The 24,436-nt window shown below is 41.2% G+C and overlaps 1 protein-coding gene across 1 annotated transcript in view; it reads right to left on the bottom strand.

The window, feature by feature from the left end:
- The window catches only part of SCHIP1 (schwannomin interacting protein 1), a 182,104-nt gene that overhangs the window by 117,817 nt on the left and 39,851 nt on the right, over nt 1-24,436 (bottom strand). The window contains exons 2-4 of the mRNA XM_061371643.1: nt 13,523-13,587; nt 12,563-12,643; nt 9,359-9,509 (exon numbers count right to left, since the gene is read on the bottom strand). Coding sequence (XP_061227627.1) covers nt 9,359-9,509; nt 12,563-12,643; nt 13,523-13,587 — 297 coding nt within the window. The remainder of the gene's footprint in view (nt 1-9,358; nt 9,510-12,562; nt 12,644-13,522; nt 13,588-24,436) is intronic.

Here is a 24,436-nt window from a genome sequence, read left to right as displayed (position 1 = left end):
TAGGAGATATTAGGAAGCATTTAGGACATTTTTTCCATAAGCCATAAGGGTGATAAACTTCTGGTAGAGAAAATTAAATACGAAACCACATAAAATCATAGAATCATTTAGATTGGAAAAGACCTTTAAGAGCATCAAGTACAAGCATTAACCCAGCACTGCCAAGTCCACCACTAAACCATGTTATTAAGCCACATCTATACATGTTTTAAGTACATACAGGGGTAGTATTAAATCCGGGGGGGGCAGCCTGTTCCAATGTTTGCAACCTTTTCAGGAAAGAAATTTTTCCTAATATCTAATATAAGCTTCCCTGGTGCAACTTGAGGCGGCTTCATCTTGTCCTGCTCTTATTAGTTGCGAGAAGATATCAACCCACACCTTGCTGCAATCTCCTTTATGGTAGTTGTAGAGAGCAAGAAGGTCCCACTGGTCATCCTCTTCTCTGGGCTAAACAACCCCAGTTCCCTCAGCTGTTCCTCATAAGACTTGTGTTCCAGAGTCTTCATAAGATTTGTTGTCCTCCTTTAGACACGCTACAGCACCTCAATGTCTTTCTTGGAGTGAGGGGCCCAAAACTAAACACAGTATTTGAGGTGTGGCCTCACCAGTGCAGGGAGACAACAGCTTCCCTAGTCCTGCTGGCCAAACTAGTTTGGTACAAGCCAGGATGCTATTGGCTTTACTAAGTCAAAATAAACAACAGCCACCACCTTTCCCTCGCCCACTAAGCAGGTCACCTTATCATAGAAGGATATCAGGTTAGTCAAGCAGGACCTTCCTTTCATAAGCCCATGCTGACTGGGCCTGATCACCTGGTTGACTACTACATGCCACATGATGGCACTCAAGGCAAACTGCTCCATAACCTTCGCTGGCACGTGACATTGTCCAGGACTCTGAAAACTCCATGTTTCTGAACTCTCAGGCCACACTGCAGCCCCAGACCACCAGAGGTAACCAGTACTAAACAAATGGAATATATTTAATCCAAACAAGGCAGTGTTTTAAAATAAAATTTGTTAAAGGCTGGTAACACCTGAAAAGGAAACGAATAGTTATCAGAGAGTTAAATGATTTTTAGTGAGCAACATGTGGTAAAAACTTGGCTATTTTTTTTCTTTGTTCCAGCTACAGAAGTTCACAAGTTATGAAGAAAATGTTCTGAACTGCTGAGTTTCTGAAGAGGTACCCACCCAGGTATTCTGAGTACTTGAACATTGTAAATTCTATGATTTAATGAAAAATAGTAACTCAAATTCTGCCCACACTAAGTAGTTACGGATTTTAGTACCAAATCTGCATTAAAAGATTCCTATTTTGTATTTGTAGTAGAGAAAACTTATATGCACACATAATGAGTGGAGGAAGCTAGAAAGGCTGTATATACACCACTACTGAAGTATTAAAAAAGCTTTGCATTCTTTTACTCTACTACTTTACAAAAATCGTCTCCCTCACCAACAGCATACTTAGTAAATAATGTGTTAATCCATACTAAGGTTTGTTGTTTTTTTTTATTTTTTTTTTTTATTCTAGCCCCAAGATACAAGACGAAATCCAGCAAATAAAAGGCTTAATATGAACAGAATGAGCTGCAAATGTTCAGAGAATACCAGCTTGGAAGGGACCTCAAGGTTCATTTGGTCTAACTTTTCTAGGTTTCTTTGCAGTTGTCTATTATCTTTGAAGCAGTGTTATGCTTTCATGTACAACTATTTCATTTCAATTCCTACTTTTTACTTTACAGGACCACAGAATGTTTGAGGCTGGCAGACACCTCTAGAGGTCACCTGGCGCAACCCCTCTGATCAAGCAAGGCCACCTGGAGCAGTTTGCCCAGGACCATGTTCAGATAGCTTTTGAGCATGTCCAAAGATGGAGACTCTACAGTCTCCCTTGGCAACCTGGGCCAGTACTCAGTCACCATCACAGAGAAAAAGGTATTTCTTAATGTTCAGACATAACCTCCTGTTTTTCAGTTTGTGCTCATTGCTCTCATCCTGAACAAGAGAATGAATATCACGTACTTGACACTGTAATTAGCTTGAAGTAGCATTTATTTCATTGTCAATAGTATTCTTGTGAGACAGTTGGACTAGATGATCTTTTGAGGTCCCTTCCAATCTCTAGCATACTGTGAATACTGTGAAAGTAGGAATTTAATTTTTAATGTGGATTTGGTTAATGTTGCATTTGCAGCCAATCTAACATGGGAAGAGGTGGAAGACCTTAGAAATTATTTTCTGTAATATCAACAAGTGAGGAAAGGGTGATAACCATACAGTCACATTTGGAGAAGTTAAGTTTCATGTGTTTATAGCTTTAACAAGAGTGTTTCTTAGTAGAAAGTAGCCTAATCAAGCACTCCGCTCAAGTAAAATAAATTATTGTGCTACAGGATCAGTTATTACCATCCACCTGAACATCTGAATGAATATCACTAGCAGAAAAACCACATGCTTTATCAGTGTGCCTGGGCGGGAGGGAAGCGATTATAGAGAGAACCGCATTAAAAGACGGAGAGCACCGAGCCCCGGCTGGCAGAACACGCGGCCCGCCACTGTCCGCGGTGCTGAACGTCACCGCCTCTGTCAGCGGTGCTCTACGGTGGCGGGAGAGGTTCCGTGGAGCGACCGCTGCCCCCGTCACCCCGGCGGAGAGCAAACCCCGGGAGTCTGCGGAGGGCTCCGGCTTCTCTCCTCGGAAGTTATAGCAATGTGGGAGCTGGCTGCCAGGGGACATACACCCTGCTTAAAATATCATTTCATGCACAACAACAGTCAGTTCTGCCCAGAGCGGAACAACTTAATTTTATTTACCTGACAGTGTTTCAAATTAAAGTAAAAATGAAATAAAAAATCAACATCTCACTTCAATTCTATAAGAACTGTGGATGGAGGTATGTCTTGCACCACCTTTGCTTGTCTGTTGAGGATTATAAGGTTTTCTGCAGCTTTCGCTGATTATATCTTTGTGACTGAACCATTTAAAGAGTCATGAAAACAGGTCATAATCACAATCACATGCTACTGGGACATAACTGACATCATCATATGTTTTTTCTTTTTTTTTTTCCTTTTTTTTTTTTTATCAGTAGCTATAGATACAATTGTTCATTTCCAGGGAAAAAAAGCAGAAACTCAGCCACATATCACATTGAAAGGTACATTTTGGCACCTTTCTACATAGTAACAAGAAATAAAGTACTTATAAGGAAAAACAGTATTTTCAAATCTATTATATGTCTTGCTCCTAATTTTTTTGATTAAAAATAAACATGCAAAATGGGAAAAAAAAAGCAACTAAAGGTGGCACACATTCTTTTTTTGTGTTCCTAATACAATAATCTGCAAATTGACAACAGATCTTTTCTGACAGTTCGAAAACTGCCTGTACTACACACATGCAGTTAGCAAATTCTTTCTATGTTAACCTACAAAACAGTAGCTGAACAAGAAAAGTCTGTTTCCCAACTCATCACTCAAGCTATTTCCTTTCTTTGTCATTCTGCCCATTATATCAGTTTACTACTGGGAGGCAGGCCCAAGGAAACATTGGGTACTGTAGCACAAACACTTGGAGATAGCCTCATCACTTTTTTCCAACAATGTGGAGAATGATTTATCTGTTTGTAAGCAGAAAGCATGACTCATTACCTGCTAATCTGATCTACCTGAAAGGTTCTTGGATTAAGGGGTAATAAGCACTCTGGCAGGGGCCTGGGGAACTAACACTGCCTTCACTGAGCACACATACATGTCTTAAGACCTGGGTAGTGGCAGCGTTTTTGAAAGTCCTTCTAGGACTGGCCAGAGTGAAAAAAGAAAAAAGCCAAATGAAAGGAAAGGGTATCCATTCTTGTTTCAGGGGGGACATTACTAATATGTATCTGGGAAAACTATGGGTGAGATCAGCAGAGCCAACCACATAAGAGCAGTGTAGCAGACTAGACAGTTTGTCCTGACACTTGAAGTGAAAATCAATTTATTTAAAGTATGAGATATCTCATTGCTAATATTCACAGCTTGTTATCCTCTTAAGTTTACCTTCAAAATACTAAAAAGTGAAATTCTAGACTTCATCAACTCTACAATGTATATAATATTTCGGGGTTAGTATCATTTTTTTCAGGTTGTGAATTTCCAATTGCTTAGTACACTGCTTTGTTCCTTCCTTATACATAGCTGATAGGGAATTTTTATTTCTTTTAATTGTTTCCTATTTTATTTTGTGGTTTGTGTTATGTCTCAATGTCGTGGCTGTTTTAACACAAATACATGTTTATTGGATGTGAACCTCAAAGAAGCATATTATTATTATTAGAGGAATATAAGGAAAGCCTGAAGAGTTTTTTTCCTTTTAGTACCCACAAGCATTCAGTGTCTCACATTCCAGATGACACTGTTCCTCTGTCATAAAATCAAGACAAAATACACAGGAGAATTTCTGGAAATTATCAAGATCTGGAGGTAACAGCAAAAATAAGGAATTGTTTCAACTGTGTTTTTTGTATTTTTTTACCTTGTTAGTCTAGTACTTCCTTTTCTATTTGACAAGTTTCTCATCAGCATTTAATTTTGAGGGCAACATTTTTCTGCAGTTATGAAGGTAGCTAGCTGATTTAAAACAAGTTCAAGCTTGATTCAAAGGTATAATAAAGAATGATTCATCAAGATTCTGAGTCTTAGAATCACACAATTAGGCTGTCTCTCTGAATCGAAATATGACATCCACAGCCAGCAGGGCTAAGCTATCACTTTTTGAAACCAAATATATAAAAGACATACATGATCTTCAGCCTAAGTCAAGGAAAGCTCCCATCACTCTCTATCAACAAACAGTGATCAAATGATTGATGACATGGCTGGTGTATCACACTGGCCAGAGGCAAAGCTCATTTGCGTAGCTGTCCCCATCTCATGGGAACCAAATGGCTTTTGAAAAGTCATACAAAAGCTGCTAACCATGACAATTATAGTACTGCTAATCAGAAAACATCCCCTCTACCGGTGAGCTGAGTAAGAACTGTTCCTTGTACCTCCCCTCCAACTCACTTCTTTAACGTTACTCTAAAACTGTTGCTTTGTGTTTTCACAGCTATTTTCTTGGCTAGGACAACAAGAAAATGTCATATTTGATGAATTCACAAAGTTTTTATGATTACAAACGAACAAGTATCTGATTATTGGGAGTGCACAGCTCCCCTGCACTACGTCTAGCAGGGCTCAGGCCATCACTGTTAACTCCTCCTAGGGTTAGGGCTCATGCTGGTGCCCTGCCTTCCCAGCCCACACCCTCAGCTTTCTAGTAATAGTGTAAATGAGCTCAAAGATCTCCTCTTTCAACTACAAATGACCAGATGTCATTCTTAACTCTCCAGCTACAGATCTGCAGATACTGACACTCTCTGCTGTCCTTCAACAGTCTGCATAAACCTTGGGTTTAGGTATTATTCATCCAAGTCATTTCAAAATTCTACATCACCACAACTGCTGGTCCGACGTACTGGTATAAATAGATACGTGGTGCACATGGTTTCGATGCCCATCTGGCCACAGTGGCATTAATTTGTTAGCCCACAGGCTCTTACTCATTTTTGGGGCATGAGATGCTTTCTGGTTTTCATTATTTAATTAACCAACTACTTTTTTGCCTCCTGGAACATTTAATATACAGATGAGGATCTAGCAAACTCAAACACTGAGAGGCTTGTGATGAGAAAGGAGGTTGAAAACCAGGATTAGATTCCAGTTGAATTAAGTAGCTGTGTTGTGACAGTGGTTTCTCAAAATTCTTCATAAATTTTTGTCTTCCCTCTGCATCAATGCTTATTGCTAACACGTTTTGATATGTGTCCTGGGTTCACTACTACTACTAATGATAAGGGAAAAAATAAGGAGAGAAAATATAAAAAAGGGGAAAGGGGAAAAAAATAATAAACCCAAATTATGCACAATACAATTGCTGACCACCTGCTGACCAATACCCAGCCTGACCTGAGCAGCAATCTGCTCTTCCAGGTAACTCCCCCCCAGTTTATATACTGGGCATTATGTGCTGTGGTGTGGAATACCGCTTTGGCTAGTTTGGATCAGGTGTCCTGTCTCTGCTCCCTCCCAGCTTCTTGTGCCCCTCCTCACTGGCAGAACACAAGAGACTGAGCAGTCCTTGATCGGGGTAAATACTACTTAGCAACAACTAAAACATTGGTGTGTTATTGGCATTGTTCTCAGACTAAAGCCAAAACACAGCACTTCACCAGCTACTAAGAAGGAGAAAAATGACTGTTACAGCTGAACCCAGGACAACATACTAGTCGCTTTTAACCTCTTTGAAAAATAAATGGGAAAACTTCCAGAGTCCAGGTTTCAGTCTTTCTCTCTCCTCCCAACTTTTCAGAGAAAGACTGCCAGACAGCAAAAGAAATCTAGGAGACCCCATGTTGCTCAGAACAGCATACATTTGTGCAAAGACTAGCAATAGGTATATTAGGGCACCAGCAGCACTACTAATGCAAAAGAAATGTAATAACAACTAATTTGCCCCATTTTAAAAAGTTTTAGTTCTGGAATGCTGGCCAAATTGAGGACTTGGGAGATGGATGTGTCTGACTGCATGGTTATTCCCCAACTCACCCTCCCCTGCCAGTTTCCATTTGGGGTCCTGTAAGCACAGAACTTCAAGAGAGTGTAACATTACAGGTGAGTCTAGAAGTGGTTTCTCTACTTAGATTTTTTTTCTTTTCTTCTTCCTTAAGTTTACCTCATACATGAGCAAAAGTGCAGCTTAATCTCATTGGAGCATTTAATTCTGCCGAAGTCTTTATTTGATTACGACGATTAATTACTCTCCAGATCATATGTCAACAGTTCAAGGTTAATTGCCTCTGTTTTGCTCTGGCCTGGCCTGCCCTGCTCTGAATATGACAGTATCAATTCCAAACTAAAAATATGTGACTTTTGCCATCAGGAAGGCATATGTGTATTATACATGAACATACTACTCCATATGATCAGTCTGTCCTTAGTGTATGTGTCCAAGGGCTACCAAAGGTGACCCAGCCCAGCTGCAAGAGGAATTGCACTGATAGCACTTCTGTGCACACAGCTGAGTGCTCAGCCACGCACCCTAAAAGCCAAGAGCATGATTCACACAGGGCCAGCACTATTTTACTTCATCAGGAGCAATCAGGAGACAAACTATACCAGTGCTGCTTTTTGCTTTGTATCAGTAGCTGTTCCCAGACCTTACCCACAGAGTGCCTCCCCACCAGATTTCATACCTTCAACCACCCAGCTCTTAGGGCACTTGCTGAGCCTCTGCACTGAAGGCTTCTCCTCACTTCTGTCATCTGCTCCCTACTTTCATGGTGCCCCACAGACCTCTCTGATGCAGACAGAAAAACACCTTAATTCAGTAGGTCTCATTTTTAGAAGTTTGTGATGTCTTTGAAACATTGTTTGCCTGGAGTTACAATGCCTCATCCCAGAACTGAGGACCATCCTGAACATCAAAGTATAGGTCTCTCACAGCCTCACAGTAATCAAAGACACATTAAATAGACTGGGGTTCCTTTGCTGTCAGAGCAAACTGCAGGGTTTTTCAAAGGTTGGCAGTCTTGGCACTAGAAAAGTGAAAGAATACTCCCATCTTTTGCATTAAACAAGTAGGATGCAAAATTTCATTAAAACAAATTAAGTAGCAATTTTAGTATCCAAGCTTAATTTTCTCACAAACATATAATTCTGAGGCTTACTCATTTTACGTTGAAAATACTGAAAATGCGTCATTTCCCAATGCTGGGAGCAGGTTACTCCAGGTTACTGCTGGAGAACCTCTGAGAGCATCTGGGAGACTCTCTGTACAGGGTACGAGGGACCTCTTGTGGTGGCCAAGCTGCTGGCCTAGCTCTCACGTATGGCAAATACCAGCAGCAGATAAAAATTTATACCCAAATTTATATCGCTCATTAGAGTAACCTAATTCATTTAATACATGAGACCATGACTGTATAACCCAATATCGCAACCCAGTTTATCATTCTGGTCTCCAGCTCTGAACACAAGGAAGGCATCTAAAAATAACACAGTGCACTCTCAGTAATATTTTATTAAATGCTGTCCAATCTAATGCAGCCTTCCTAACCACAGTGTCACAAAAATAATAGCTGCCGGAAAGAGCTCATCTAGCTTCAGTTTGAACGTGGTTGAATGGAGGAAAAAGTCAAAATGTCTCCATAAGTCCAAGACCAGGGTTCTTTGAACAAAAAAGCTCTGCTGGATCTGTGAGCCTGTGTTGTGCTTCACATTCAGTGGCATTGCTCCAATCCTGCAACTGAAGGCAGTTAAACTAACAGACACCTCTTCCGTGGATAGCAGCTCCACCTACTTGAAGAAACCCACTATTGATGATTTCTAGATGCTTGTGGTGACTTCAGAAGCCACCAAATACTGTCCTATGCCTGGTAACAGAGCTTCCTATAGCTGAGCAATACAACCTCCTAGCAGGGATCCAATCAACGTGTTTGTACCTCTCCCTCTGCATCTCGGTCCTGCTTCTATTTAACTATGACAATTTCCATCTCATGTACTTTCTTTAAACTATTGAACTATTTCATGTGCTCTAGTCTACAGTTCCTTCAAATCTGATACATTGTCACAAAGCTGAAAGCAATATTTCTAGACTCTGTATCTGCTGATTTGTCAGCCTAAAAGATCTCACTTCAGAGACAGTCACAGAACCACTTGTTTTTAAAAAACAGACTGTATACTTGGGTTTCTAGTTTCAGGTTGCATTAAAAGAAGTTCAGCCTCCAGCCACTTCACTGGTCACCCAGTCTGCAAGGTGGAACGAATATTTATTTCAAAACCAATTTTAATTTTTAATATCTAGATCAACTTCTTTAAGTCTCTTTTAGGGGAAAAAACCCAACCAAACTACCACAAAACACCAAAAACCCCAACCAAAGCCAAGCAAAAACAACATGAGCACACAAACAACATTTATTTCTAGGAAAATCACCACAATTTAGGTTTTTGGAGAACACAAAGTGCTAAACACATTGTGAAGATTCCTGCTTTCTGCAGAAGAACACACCACCATTTGGAAACACCTTTTTCCCATCAAAACCATTGCTAATATCTGCTGAGATCCAGGTCTAACATGCACAGTCACACATTCAACTGTACTTACAAGAGGCACATCTACTTACAAGTTCTTTCGAGCCACTACTACTCCCCTGAAAGTTTCTTTTTCATGATTAGCCCATGATTTCACCTTCATTTATTCAAAGTTCTGGAAATAAGCCCAATGAAAAGCAACAAATAGGAAAAATGGGCCCAGTCGCTGTACTCACCGGTGTGCTGCTGTCGGAAAAGGTGTTCATGCTGATGGACCTGCTCATCTTGTCAGAGGAGAGGGAAGGTGGGGAGGGACTGCGCTTGTCCAGCTGCTCGTGTTGTGGCAGGTCCTGGCGCTGCAGGTACTCACGCCATGCTCGCTGGATGCTGAGGCAGACACCGAGGCAGAAGGGTGCAGCCACAAAAAGGATGTAAAATAAATATTCTTGACTGAAGAGGTGGGCTTGGGTGGTTTTCTCTTTTTGTTTTTTTCTGCACTTTGGTTTTTGATTTGTGTAATGATCACATATAACTACCCTCCATAGGTCTTATATTAGTCATTACTAGTATAACTTGAGGTAGTAGAAGCAATTCCTTATTTCAGATCCCTAAACCTACAGAAGTGATTTAAATTTGAAACTGCACATAACTCAGCAAATCTCTTACATCTTGCAAACACGATTTTGCATTTATCTGTTTAAAAGAATGAACAGCCTTCGACATACCAGCTTTCAGTTTATAAATGCAGATATGGTTGGAAATTCAGAGCCAGATCAATATCCTTTAAAATCTCCTCCAAAGAAACATTTGGGAATTGTGATAGGATCTCTGTTTGTGAACTCTAAACTTTGACCAGGTTTCTAAAATCTGATGTGAAGTTCTGTAAACAAATTCTGTTTTCTGTGCCAGCCAGTGTCTGGCGATTTAGAGGAAACCGAGGTGACTCTCACCAGGTGGCAGTGCTGGACCACCCGTGCCTTTCTGGAGGTGCCAGGGAGAAACGGTGAGAGATGCTGGCAACTAAAACTGCGTTTACGATAGTAATGGCATTGACACAAAGTATGTGGGTGTTCTGTGAATTCTGCAGAAAAGCTGTGCTAAAGTCTGACCTGAGGCTCAGCAGCAGCGCAGTGCAATGAGCTAGAAAGGATGTTTGAGTAATTGAGAGTTTATTCAGGGTGATACCGAGTCAGTAAAGCCTTCAGTATGTCTTGTTAATCAGGTACAGTACCCGGGCCTTCACTTAAGCTGCTCTCAGACCAGCAGGGGGTGCAAAGCTCTCGTCTGGGCGGCTCTGCAGGGAGCAGGTGGGAGCCAGTGTTCTTCCATCCTGCCTGCTCCCAAAGGGCTTGGCACCCATTCCTGCTGCTGCGATGCTCCCCAGTAGGGTTTCCATGCCCAAAACCAGCTTATCCCTGCTACCACCCACAGTTCCTGCACTCAGGACAGTGCTCCTTCCTGAAGGAAACTTGCCATGTATGGTATGGTTCAAACCAAACGGTCCAAAGCCCTTGGCACAGATTTACTTTGCCTTAAGAATAGTTTTTTTCCCCCTTTCCATTGCCTTTTTAACAGCTGTCATTTCTGCTTCCATTTCTGTAAACCAGAAAAAACATTTAGCATCCAGACACTGCTGAAAAGGCATTTGACACTGGCATGTCCAACTTCTTGGCTTTGCAGGAGGAGGAGGAGGCTCAACACCAGCACACCTACAACTTCTCATTGACTGCCTACAGCGCTCGGAACTCCAGAGAGTGGGAAGTGCCTCTTGGCATGTAATTTTTACTGGTCAGGGAACAATGCTCCCAATGCACATGGCATTTTGAACATCCCAAGGTTAAGGAAGTCACATATATGTATTTTGTTATTTTTTTAGGACAATACCATATTTGAAACAAAACTATATTGTTAAAACCTCACCAGGATGGTTGCACTTCAGCACCAGTCAGGTAGGTTAAGGCCTGTATTGTTTTCATTCAACAGCTTCAAAAAGGACAGAAATAGCTACCAGAGCTCCCGAGTGTGAGTGCCAATGGAGAAGCTTTCAGTAGATTAATTTTGCTTAATAACCCCCACATCTTCACAGCTCAAGTATTTACACTTTGCATTGTTTCAGTTTCAAGGTTTACTGCATAATACAGACAAGTAGTATTTACACATTTATGTTTACATGTACTTCCTATTTTAAAGCTTGGGAACATACTGAGGTTAAGTCATAACTACCCTTCTAGAAAGCTCTCTGAGAATTTGTTCTTTTGTCTGGCTGCATGACTGAAAGACACTGGCTGGATTTTAATTTGAAGCTTCATGTCTTTTTAATATTTTAATATAACATTAATATTTGAATGTCCTGTAGTAGTGAGTTAGCTGTAGCTTTTCAAATGAAAGTGAAATTCAGTGTGTAATGTAGCAACGCATACAACTCTATGTAAAGCTGTGCCTGATGTCACAAAACTTTGCCATTTTAGCTCCCAAGTAGTTGGGGGCTTCAGCATAAAGATGTTCATATTTTTTTATGCAAGTGGAGCCATTTTAAGCTTTCTCTGTCGCTGGAAAGTCCATGGGGAGCATATTGTTGCAGAGTTAGTGCCTACTGAATGGAGCTAGTACCTGCACCAGGGCTGGAGGAGCAGCGCTGGAAGAGGTACAAAGAGGAGTCCTCTGCTCTGATAGACGTGGGTAAGTTTTAAGTTATATCCCCAGTATTACTACCTGTTCTGTTACAGCACAATCAATCCGTTTAGAATAATTGACCCCATGGTAAACTATACAACATGTGGGAAATGTATTACAAAGACTAAAATTATTGCATTTGGAAGTTGTGGAGTTCATTACCACAACAGTGATACTTATATATTCCTTCCAGGTGATGCAGCTAGGTGTCATGGATATACCTTGGGTTAGTGCTACCAACTGCCTCACTTTCCAGCAAAAACCTCCAGATTTCTTACTGACATAGCTATGGGGCACCCAACAGCCCAGAATCCTGGGTCCCTCAGACTTGCACTTCCATCCCCATGCAAACCAAAGACTGCTTCTTGCAGAAGAGTCCCATTAGCTGCCTGGGGAACTTTAACCAAGCTTCATGTTAGGTGTGAATAGTACCACTGAAAAGACTCCTATTTGCTTCTGCTATAGTTCTTCCCCCTTGGATGTTTTCTGTATATATGAAAAATCTAGCAGATTCTCAAATATTCTTTAGTTTCACAGAGGAGATCACAAAATTAGTGCAACTCTAAAGTTTAACATTTGAAACTCAGTTCAAAGAGAATATTCACTTACTTAAAGGTAGACAAGAACTTAGTTAAATTGCTAAATTGAGGCTTTTTTAAACTTAAAGTTATGAAGAAATCCACAATGGGTACAGTCTCGATTCTGCAGTTCAAGAATCAGGCAAACTGCTGCATTCAAAAGCAGAAGTGATATTCTTCATTACTTACATTTTCACTTTTGATTCCAAGGGCTGTAAGTTGATATGATATTTTTCAATATTATTTTCTTCATCCATGGCAAGGTGACGGCTATGAAAAAGAAAAGGAGTTTGAAGTGTCTCAGCATGACATTTTTGTAATCACTGTGAATTAATTCTGAAATTTTGACAAGAGCATATAAGAGCTGTTTTTTATAAGGTGTTGCTGTCTTCAGAGGAAGGCATTTGGGTTCCTGTGTCCAGCCCCATTTGACTGTTAACAAAAAGTATGAATTTGGATCCAGTTTCCAGATCAGAGTCTTCCCAAGTCCTTACACTAAGCCTTCCAGATGCCACAGCTCCAGAGACAGACACACCCAGCAAAGAAACTGCTGCAAATAAAAAACCCACTGGCAAATATAATAGATATTCGTGCTAAATTAACTTTCATCCCTGGGGTTACATTTGAAAAGCTGGAGAGTCAAATGGAAAGTAACAATGGTAATGCTAGTAGCAAACAAATTACATCAGCAAAAGCCATACAGGAATATGAAGAAAAGATTCTTTGTAATAAATCATGATCGAGGAATTGGTGCTGCAAACCAATTGCTTTGAGAAAGCAATTTCAAAATGCTAGAAGATCAAAATCAAACATCTTGGGAAACTGCTTTGGATGGGACTAGCAACATGAATGAAAAGTCTTTGCATGAAAATTTGTAAGATTAGACCCCAACCTGTGGAGTTTTTTGAGACTTTACTGGGCACTTAATTACATCATTCAATCAGCAGCAGTTTTTCAGAAATTATCCTCCTGTAACTAAAAATAAGAATTATTTATGGGGAGAGATGCAAAATCTTGAATATTTAGTGTATTACTAAGTGAAAAAACATTTTCTACAACGAAGAGACTGTCCCTTATAAAGGGCTTGTTGCCTTAGAAAAGCCATTTCTCTTTGTCATGTGTGATATAGTGCAGAAATCACACATTTACCTTTGAAGAAAGTCTTTGCCATCATTGACCTGTCCCAGGGTGTGCTGGAGCCTTTTGAGTTCTTCCTACAAGGAGAGAAAAAAAAATTAAATGTGTTTATGGGAAGTCCTTGGTTGACATTGTAGATTCCCTCTCAACCTCAAAACATTGTGAATCAACCACTAAACAAAACAATTCATGTCTATGGGATTGCTTTCAAATGTAGATATCCAAAATAATTACAAAGAAACCAATACATTTGTCAATATGACACAAGTCTGAAAAAAAATGAAGACGTAAAAAACCAATAGGCAGGGCAAAACAGGAAAGCATTCTTTCATGTCTTACATGTGCGTCTGCTTTGATTTGACAGGAGAAGGTCTTGGTAAGAGGCAAGAGAGCATCATCTCATACTTTCAGGCACTTGTCTTTGTTCTGCAATCAAACAGCATTCAGTCTCATAATTAAGAGAGTCACTGGCTGAGATTTACAGCCTGATGCCTTTACCAGGATATTTGCATCAGATCCTGTTTCAATAGCAGAGATGTCACAAATTTAACTGCAGATGCATAGCTGAGGTTCCCATGCTAATGTTCTGAGAAAAATAAGCACAGAGATTTGGCTTTAAGAAATAAATTGTATCTGACTGGCAAAGTTTTACTGTTCAGAAGGGGTGGGAGCTGATGCATAAGTGAGAACCTGCTTGCAATGAAGTGCATGATCCAGGAGATGCAATTCCTGGGCTGAGCTTTCTGTTCCCTTGCAGCACATGGTCCCACAGAGTGCCCTGGAATGTGTGGGACATGCATGTGCAGAGCACACATGCCCGGTCTCCCTAAAACTGGGCTGACAAGCAAACACTGAATCCTCCAGAGTGCATCCCTATGATGCAATACAAAGAGTATCGCTACCTCGAAGCACAGGGATGGGCCTTCAGGTTTGTGTTTATGCATCAACTGTTTGATAATTAAGCAACACTGAAAGATGAGAAGTCTATGCAAAACACAAAGATGTTAACTCACTTCTTACAGCTCATTAAGTTGGGAATCAAATGTAAAAGCAAAAACTGCTGAGAGTAAGGAAGGAGGATAATTTACTTAATATCTACCTTGTGTAGGTACAGGATTTCCAGAAAAGCTAACATTAGAAAGGCAAATCAGGGATATGTCCTCTTCTATATCCTATCTGACCTGGGGATAAATAAAAGATTTTTGTTTCCAGTAAAACTGCTGCTGCCTCCAGGAGCACAACAGATCTCCCTTCTGCTAGCTCTCATTTCTGCTTTCCCAATTAAAGCTGATTTTGTGAAACAGAGGAATTTTACGTGGCGCTTTTAAATCCTGTACAGGATTCAGCCCTGTTTGACATGAAACAAGATCACGGTTGGTAGCTGATTTATTCCTAATGCAGCTTTCATTTCCTCCCAGCCTTGGAAGGACTATTACTGCAAAATATATTTTATGTATAAACTAGATTTGTCAAGATGACAAGTTGGAGTTTTCCCCAGTCTTTGCCCCTCTCAGTCTCCATCACAGCACCATTTTGTGGACACACTGCAGCTGATAAAGCACTGCACATGATTTGGGAGGCCTGGCTGCTGCCTACTGCTCATCAGCCATTGGAAATGATCCACTGCTGAAACTTCTTTTTATTTTTGCTTTCCTTTTTTATTACCTGCTCTGGGGAACATCCTCTTCCTGCATATTAAAACCAAGCAACTTCCAAAATTGTTTTCTTTGAAGCACGGTTTATTTAGAAAATAACTTTTTCTTCTCTCATTATTTGGCTGGTCATTTTTTCAGCACACTCCAGAGCTGTGTAGGGTAGTTTAGAATGTGAAAACAATTTGCAATTGACTTTATATATAACTCAGGGTGACAAAACCTGCATGACTTACATAAATCATTTCTTGTGTTTGACATCATTTTCTATTAACCTCAGGGTGAAGACTGAACAACAACAAAAAGTAAACACACTAAAATTGGTTGTGACATTTTTGACTATTCAGTCTTTCAATTAAACATCACCGGACAGTTTTATAAAAGCCCTAATATAAGGCAACTACAGAAGGGGCATAGCAATGTTTGCATAACTGAGGAGAGAAGGAGACATAAAATCTATACTAATTTCAGTTTTGCGTCATTAACCATGAAGTATTGATTATTGCTCCTTGCAACAAAATTTATGAAGCTAGCTATGCTGCTGCACCCACAGAAAGTGATTTGAATGCTCAGCCCTCAGCGCGGTAACTGATGGGTGGCAGTGACAGCCGCGATGCTGCTCTTCCAACCCACAGCCTTAGGAGATGCAACTCCCAGACTACACCAGGAGTGACCCAGCTGCAAACTCCAACTTCAGAAAATTAAATTGGAAGGGATCCGTACTTCTGCTGGAACACAGGATGAATTACAATGCCTCTACAAATGCAGTTATAATGTAAACATATTGTAAAATTTACTGCAGTTTTTGTTTTCCTACTTCATATACAGACATTAATAACAATCAGGTAGCTACAGACATATATAGATACCTAAGAAACAAAAACCAAACAGTGAAAAAGGTTCCCCCCAGCTGCTTTGGGTAGTTCTCTCTTTCATTTGTGCTCTTCCAAATTTCAATTGAAATTTTGTTGAATGGTGGTTTTCTCTTATGCAGAAAAACTTCCAATCCTGTGCATTTTTTCCTCTCCTTACTCACAGGTCACTTGATGAAACACCATGATGCCAATTTGAGATCTTCCTGACACAGAAAGGCCACAGTGACCAGAGAAACCCTACATTGGAGTGGTATGGCTGCTTTTGCGCTATCAGAACAGGATGCACTCTTCATTTTTGGCTGCGAGGTGCTAGTGAGCACACGGAGGATACCGGAAAAGGGCTGGCTCATGAGCACTGCCTGACAGCACCTGAGTAAGATGCAGGAGGGAAGAGCAAAGCCCAACTGCTGCCTTGAAGAACTATGTCTCATCAGTCTGCCAGTGCTGTGCAAGGAGGGAGCTAGAGCCGAAAGCTTTAATATGAGAATATCAATATGGATCACGGGAGCTTTCACAGCTGCTCCTGCCAGTGAACATGTTAGTCCATCTTACCATTCCAGAGCCACTGCATTTAAAGACAAATGTATGAGTTCTTCTCTGTTGCACTGACACAAGCATGTGCAAACCTGATCATTCCTTTCCCAGCACCACTTCTGAAGTGATGTCATGGCTAGGACAAGCACAGCTGAAGGCAGTCTGAAGCCAGAAACACTGCAGTGCCTTCTGCCATGAAGGCCAGAAGCTGTGCAGGATCCATTCTCCAGTCAAAGCCACCTGATGCCTGTTTCTGTCACCTATTAAGAAGCCAATTTATAGACTTAACTTTCTCACCTCCTGCCATTTTCCAGTCCTGTGCTGATCAGGGATAATGAAGCTCTCCTTGCTGCTGCTCACCTCACCTAGTCTACCATGCCCATCTGGGGACAGCACATGCAGTGCCTAACCACTTTCAGGACCAGCTCGGACCCATGTGCTGTTCATATTCCAGCACAGAAGCAGCAGCCTCAGCTCCTTTCCAAACATCCCAACTGCTTGTGGTTACTGAAAACAGTCCATTGCAAATGCAGTTCTGAGCTGCTTCCACCCTTGTCTGCTGTTACCCATGTATTTAAGACTTTGTTTCCTATTTAACAAATAATTCCCTCACACACTCTTTGTGTGGCCAGGAAACATCTTGGGGTTTATTAATTTTATTTTTTTCATATTCATTTTATTAAGTTTCATTTATGTTTTGCCCAGTTCTCCCTCGGAAGACCATGGCCCTGTATTAAATGAGGTAGATTCTGCATTTCAGTCTGACAAGACCTGGCAAGCAGTGTGTTAATTAAGCCTTCTAACAAGATACAATGCGTCTAAGGAGAATAGAAAGATCAGGATCCTTTACAGTGAAGGCTTTTACTCACGACTACTTCAGGCACTCACCATACTGGTGTGGAGATGCTGCTCCAGTGGGAAGCATACTGGATTACTTGAGCAGCCCTCTAAAACTCCCATTCTCTCTCAGTAGTCAACAGCGGGGGCTGTCCCCAAAGGAACATCTCCAGTGACATCTGTGTGCCTGACATGGCGTCACATCAGAGGTACAAGGAGCCCAGTTTTGGGCTGACATGAGACCATCTGCATTAATTCCCATCTCAGGGATGTGTAGAACATTCAGCATCTCATTTCAGGGGCTGAAACTTAAAAGCTGATGCTGTGCCCCAAATAGACTGAGCATTCCATAAAGTTGGTAATTAAATCTCTAATGGTAACAACTGCTTCATATTTTGGAACAGAAAGACACATTGGTTGATAGTGGATTTTGTATACTGGGAGGGGAAAGGTCCTATTTTATTTACTCTGGCAACCCAACAGGGACCTTCAACACTTCAAATATGAATGTTCAAGAAAAGTACATTCACTGCAGAAGATTAACATAGCTACAGGGACTTCACAATCCACAGCTGTCAGAGCAATTTGCCAGATCACTTTACAAAATTTATGCCATCCATAGAGTTACCTAAACCTACTTAAACAACTTTCACATTCAGATTTAGAAACAAGATACAAATCAGAAACAAAATACACATTAGTCTCATTAAACCAGGGAGACACAGCATGGACATTCAGGTTGAAACCTGTATTCTAGCCTGCCACTGACCTCTGATGGCACCATAGGTCTTTCCACTTCCTTTCTTGTTTGCATGTAGTCCATTTGAGTCATGATATCTTCAGGGAAGGGAACAGCTCTTATTTTTTGCTTCTGCATTAAGGCTCTGATCTTGATTAAGTAAAATAATAAAATGTGGTTATTAACTACGAATTAATAGCAAACAGCTACAGGCTCTTCCATCAAATACTGTCTGTATTTCCCTTCCATGGTTCACCTTCACTGTACGGGCACCACAGACCCTCTGATTACAAACTTTTTTCCTGGTGAGCACAGGTTGTGCACAGGCTTTGTCCGTGCACTTGTCTTTCGAAACATGCCAAAGGAGGTGTCAACCAAAACCCGAGGACTGCTCAAGGAAAGAGTGTGTCACACTGAACAGAAAATTAGGCCAAGAAGCAGAAACAAAGGGCAAGCATCTCTAAAACATTTCAGGGTGGAAAAAGGCTGCCACTAATTAGAGTGCCACTGGGGTGAGCATTAAGCATCACGACTGTTCAGAACAAACAACCATGCTCTGATGCTGCAGCAAGGTTTCAGAGAATCTAGCTGATAAATGGAGCACAGTACCCATAAGGCAATTAACTCCCACAGTTTATTGGTCATGTTTTCATTATTCTGGATACTTAAGAGATACTTCATTTAATACGCATTTTCTTAGTTTATCAAAAATCTAAGCTATGCTTGTAGAGCCCAATTGCTACAGTTTAGGTTGTTCTCCAAGAAGGACTACATTGCTTTCCACTGTTCTCCAGCACAGGCCAAGCCTCAGGGATTTTTTTCAAAAACAAGTTTCTTGTAAGTTTACTAGCTAATATCTCACATATTCACAGAATATGGTCTAATTTTCCAGAAGTCCCCTAAGGTGGTTCTTACAATGCAACTCCATTGACAAGTCTTTTGCAGGTCCTTTCTTCCTCAGTTTGGAGTGTTTAAAAATCTGTTGTACCATTTTATACTTTTTTAGGGTTGTACCATTTTTTTTATCCCCATCCTTCACATGCAGTGCATACCTATACGCATACATCTGCTGCAGGTCCACACACACACACGGCAGTGCAGCATCATCTAAAACACTAGCACTTAGAAGTCCCTTCAGGCTAAGCAACTTCTTAACCAGGTACTCTGTGCTGATTTGGACTGTTTTCAGATTAACTCCTAAGGTTTCCATGGGAGTTCAAGACGGAGCTAGGGCTGCAATCTTGGGATCATTTGAATCAGCTAATGTAACACTGCTGTAGAATCAAAGAATAGTTTGTGTTGGAAGTTACAAGCTTCCTGCCACAGGCAGGGACACCTTCCACTAGACAGGTTGCTCAAAGCCCCATCCGAACTGTCTCACAGAGAGAAGAAAATAAAAAAGTGGAGGGGGGGGAGAGGGAAGAAGAAAGGGGGCAGCATGAATTTCCCAGTACTTCTGATAGTTTCTGGATTGCTGCCTGCCTCTTGCACCCTGTGCCTTTCAGCACATGGTGTGCCCCACACAACTGTTAGCTGAGTCACCCACATCAGTCCTGCCTGCAAATCCAGCAGCAGCACAGCCCCACCTCCCACTGGAAGCTGGCTTAGGCCGTTGCTAGGTTGTGCTGGTTTGTCCTTTCACTGAAAAACTAACAAGGCAGAGAAAGAAAAGCTTTATTAGAGCAGTGGGTTTACTGTTCTGCCAAAGGTAAATTTCTCACTGCATCATTTCTCAGTTTTACTCATTAGTGTTTGAAATTCCCATGGGATGCATATGCCTCCTATTTCACAGGACACTTTCATCACTAAATAGATGAATTAGAAATATTTTAATTTTCTTCATGTAAAGCCCTTCCTCCTTTTTTTATACCCTACAGACATAATATCCAATTGTTTCTATTCCCAATCTTGTAAATCATGACATTGCTCTCTTCTCACTCATCTATTTTATCAAGATAGGACTCAATGGAAAAATTCATTGACTAAGTGCAAGCACAGCATAAGGAACAAAACCAGAAAGTCTTGGCCTTCATATATTTGACCTGAGCTACTGCGTAATCCCTTTGCTATGGTTTTGGCTACATAAGGATGCCCAGGACAGCTGATACATTATTTTCTCTTGTAAGGGGTGTAAATGGCCAGAAGGGAAATGCATATCAATGGTGATATTTCCCAGGGGGTGGGAGCACTTACAGGATGACCTGTTGAGATCTTCTCCACCTCCTGTGACATCAATAGTTTTCTTTTCCTTCCTTCAACACTGCCCTCGGGAAGAGTAATCTATTGCACTATGGCTACAGAGCATTATTTCATAGTTACAGCAGCTCTGGAAACCTTGCACAAGGATGAATACCATTTAAAAAAAGTTAGATTACTTTTAAAAAGCCTCTTTTTTCTGATGCTGTCACTGTGGTCAGGGCTTTCAGCAGTACCACTTCTGCCTCAAAGTACACAAGCTTTTAACTTTTGCCAAGGAAACCAACTAGAGAGAATGAAGCCTATTGACATCTTGGCATCTCTGCTGCTGTCATCAAAGTGCTTCTGAAAATACATCCAGTCTGAACTCCTCAGGAAAGGTCTGGAACACAAGTGCTATAGGAGACTTATCAAAGAGGTGTCTTAGATTATAGTCCAAGGGACACCCTTCCTCTTCCCCCTTCCCCCCAACCCAGAGGAATTCAAGTCTGTGGCAAGAAAGCCAATTTCTTACTGAAATACAGAAAAACTTGAAGTTAGATATGACAGCTACCCTGTAAGTGGCAGCAGGCACTAAATGGGTCATGGTGTCAGGACATGCTATAACAGTATCTAGGATTTTAATACCATTTGTATGGGACCTGTAACAGTGCAAAACCTGGTGTAAATCACCACAGCTTGAGCAAAGCGGAGAATGTGTTCCATGTTGTCCATTACACGTTGCCTTTACTACAGCGGCAGCCTACTAGAGAGCTAGAGCTGGTGAAGACAGCAAGCAGCATGCTGTAGGAAGCAACGATTTCTTTTTCTTTCAAAAGCAAGTTTCCATTTGGAATGAAACGTGACAATTTTCACATGCCAAATACCACCACACACACTGTGAGAGCAACTGGTCTTCCCTGAAAGCTGTGGATAGCAAAGGTAGCCACAATGGGGCATGTCCAGTGCTGAAAGAGCCATGGAGGCTACAGGGCCAAAGCCTACCAGGGCTTACCACCCATGAGCACTGTACTGCCAAGAGGGCAGCAAAGCCTAACAACAGTATGCTTCAGAAGAAACGAAGCTTTCCAACTCCGTACTGAGCTATGTGAAATGGTATTTTAATCTTTAAATAAAATGAAAGGAAAAGGCAACCCTACTGTTGTATTTTACTTTATGGCACAAAAGCTGCATTTCAGAGAGAACAGCATTGGTCAAATTACAAGGGGAATGGTAGGAGAATCTTTTTATGAAGAAGACACCAGTCCATCCTTCAGTGTTACCAATAGTCTAAGTTTCTTCATCTTTACTGTTACTTTACCCTTCCTCTGAGGGGATGCAGAATTATGTCTGCTTGTCCTGGGTTCAGCAGAAGCAGTCATTTTTCTCCTCCTTGGTAGCTGGTGCAGTGCTGTGTTTTGACTTTCGGCCTGGGAACAGAGCTGATAACATTGATGTTTTGGTTTGGCCAAGGACTTTGTGAGCCTCATGCTCTGCCAGGGAGGAGGGGAAGCCGGGAGGAAGCAGAGACAGGACCCCTGACCCAAACTAGCCAAAGAGGTATTCCATACCACAGCACGTCATGCCCAGGATGTAACTCGGTAATAGGCTCATGAGACACCACTGTTTTGGTCTAATGGTTACTTTCCCAAGAATACCAATCTGCACCCAACCGACTCTGCTGGAAGAAACCCACATCTTCCATCTCCCTCTAACGTTTTCATTGCAAATTACAGTTGAATCCAGCTTAATTTTGAGAAAAATATGATGAGATTGCAACCAAGCCAGTGTGAATTTCCACATGCCAGGAAGGGGCAGACACGGTGAAATTCTGACATGACAGATCCATCTTCTGAACTCCCAGTGGAGATTTTTCACCCCCGGAAAAAAGTAGGCAGCTCTTTTTATAGGTCATGAGCTTATTACTTCTAATGAAAACAACAGAGGGCTCTTTTAAAACTGAAAAGAAATATATTAATCTAATTTTCAGCTTCTCAGCATGAGGTATTGTCTACTAATTTTCACAAAAGAAGATTGATGAGCTATTTTAAGAATCAGAAAGTTACCATAAAAAAAATAAAAATAACCACACCTCTATTACAGAAATGCTTTTCTACACTTCTTGCATTTCTGAAAGGCCCGTTTAGGCCAGCAGTACGTATCTGGTCTCAAACCAAAGGAGCTGCTTTTTGGAAAGCATGAAAAATTACCTATTATATTGCACTGCAGCAGTACTTACAAAATAGTACCCAAGCTGTCAACTTCACAGGGAGTGCCTTTGCTTGGACAATGCACCTACAGGGTTTAATGCCAGTGCTGGACTCCAACAGTACACACATGAGAATACCCATCCCTGGGCAGGTACCAGGGTGCTGAGGACAGAGGTGAGGCAGAAACAGTAAGCAGCTACAAGCCATGATAAGTGCAGATGGGACTGCATGGAGGAGGCTTCCAAGGAAAATAGACCCAGCATGGCCTGGCGTATTAAGCCTTTCAGTGCAATGTAGCTGAATTTTATACGGTAGCTTTGTCCTTGGCGCAGCATCAAGGAACAGAGCTGGCTCTCAAAAGGTGCCACCAGTTCTCAGCCAGCCTGAGTGCACAGGCCACCATGCTTTGCTCCCATTCTCAGTGGTTTGAGATATTATCACCAACATGGTCAAATCTCTTGCAAGGCATACAAGTGAGAGGTGCCACCACAGCTGGGAGCCACAGGAAATCTCTGTTTGAGGACCCTAGAGAAGTCTAACCACATCTACTGATTTTTAGATTCATGGAAGAATATGTGCATTCACAGAAACTGTTTTCTCTGTTATGATGAACTACATACCAAGCAGTTTGATTGGGGTGTTAATCTTTACGTATATTGTAATTTCCACCAAATGTTATTATGTTTGTCTTCAACATGACAAATGGCTTTTCTATGCTGATGATAATGAATCTACTCACTCATTCTCATGCTTATAAGTAGGCAAGCACACCAAGAAACCAGCAACCTGCTTATTAATGTTCCAGCTGAGCTGTGCTTGCTAGAGACAGTAAGCACAAATTATACCAGTCTCCATCCCTGCACTACCTTTCTTTCCATCTCCACCATCTCTTGACCATACAATACCGTATTTTCTAATACAAGTGGAAAACATTTCATATTTAGCATCCAGCAGTTACTCATCCATGAAGATCATTACAGCTGAAGAAATGCAGAAATAGTCCTCCGAAGGCAGAGCCCTCCAGCAGGAGTGCACCCTGCATCCAGCCTAGCCACTGTCCCTCGTCATCCATCCCAAACATGACATTCCAGAAGTTAGGCAGTTACAAAAGTTTTGCATTTTTCTGTGTAGACCTAACTTCTATAAAGCTTCCTGAGCACTCCCAAGAAGTAAATCTGCATCATATCTGTTTTAAGAATGGGCATAATTACACTAAGACACACTCACAGTCCAATAAAATCAGTAGGGATATTAGCACAAGATCTTCCTAGGGTAAATCTAACATCATGGCCCTCACTTGGATTCCAACACTGAAAACATTTTAGGATTGAGATAGAAGCACCTTTAAAATCCATGTTTCATCATCACCTTGCAGAGCTGAGCTGTAAGCCAGGGAGCCAACATGCACTTCCCAACAGCTACTGTTCTTCCATGAGCCAGCAGCTCCAACAACCTTTCACAAAACTCACCAGTTCAACTTTCCAAAGACTTTTTTTTTCTCTTTTTAATTGTCTTCAGTATCCATCTGGCTGTATACAAACTGAATAGCAGATATATCAAGGCAGGGACCCCATGCTGGCAGAACAGTCACCATTTGTATGAGGCTTCATATACACTGACAAGAGATGTTTTTAAACTCCTTCAAAAAGAGACTGTTTATGCCCCAGCATTTCAGCCCAACACAGTTGGAAATGGCCACAGTACAACTTAGGGGGATCACAGCAGAAATTCCTCTAACTTTTGTAGCACTGCTGGGGACCACTATAACATGGTACCAAGCTAATTAGTCAAGTCATAAAGATGTTCCCCTGGCAATCTCACAGGTGAAATAATCTAATCTTCTACACCCTGCCTTCCTATTTAATCTCTTGATAAAAGCCATTAACACAATTGTTCAGTCTACT

This window comes from Neopsephotus bourkii, unplaced genomic scaffold (genome assembly GCF_033783945.1).
Source record: "Neopsephotus bourkii isolate Nb327-2 ecotype Australia unplaced genomic scaffold, CSIRO-AGI_Nbou_v1 NB_1574, whole genome shotgun sequence".
In the NCBI taxonomy this organism is placed as follows: Eukaryota; Metazoa; Chordata; class Aves; order Psittaciformes; family Psittacidae; genus Neopsephotus; species Neopsephotus bourkii.
The sequence above is the reverse complement of the archived record's forward strand: the minus strand, read 5'-3'. Positions and strand labels throughout refer to the sequence as shown.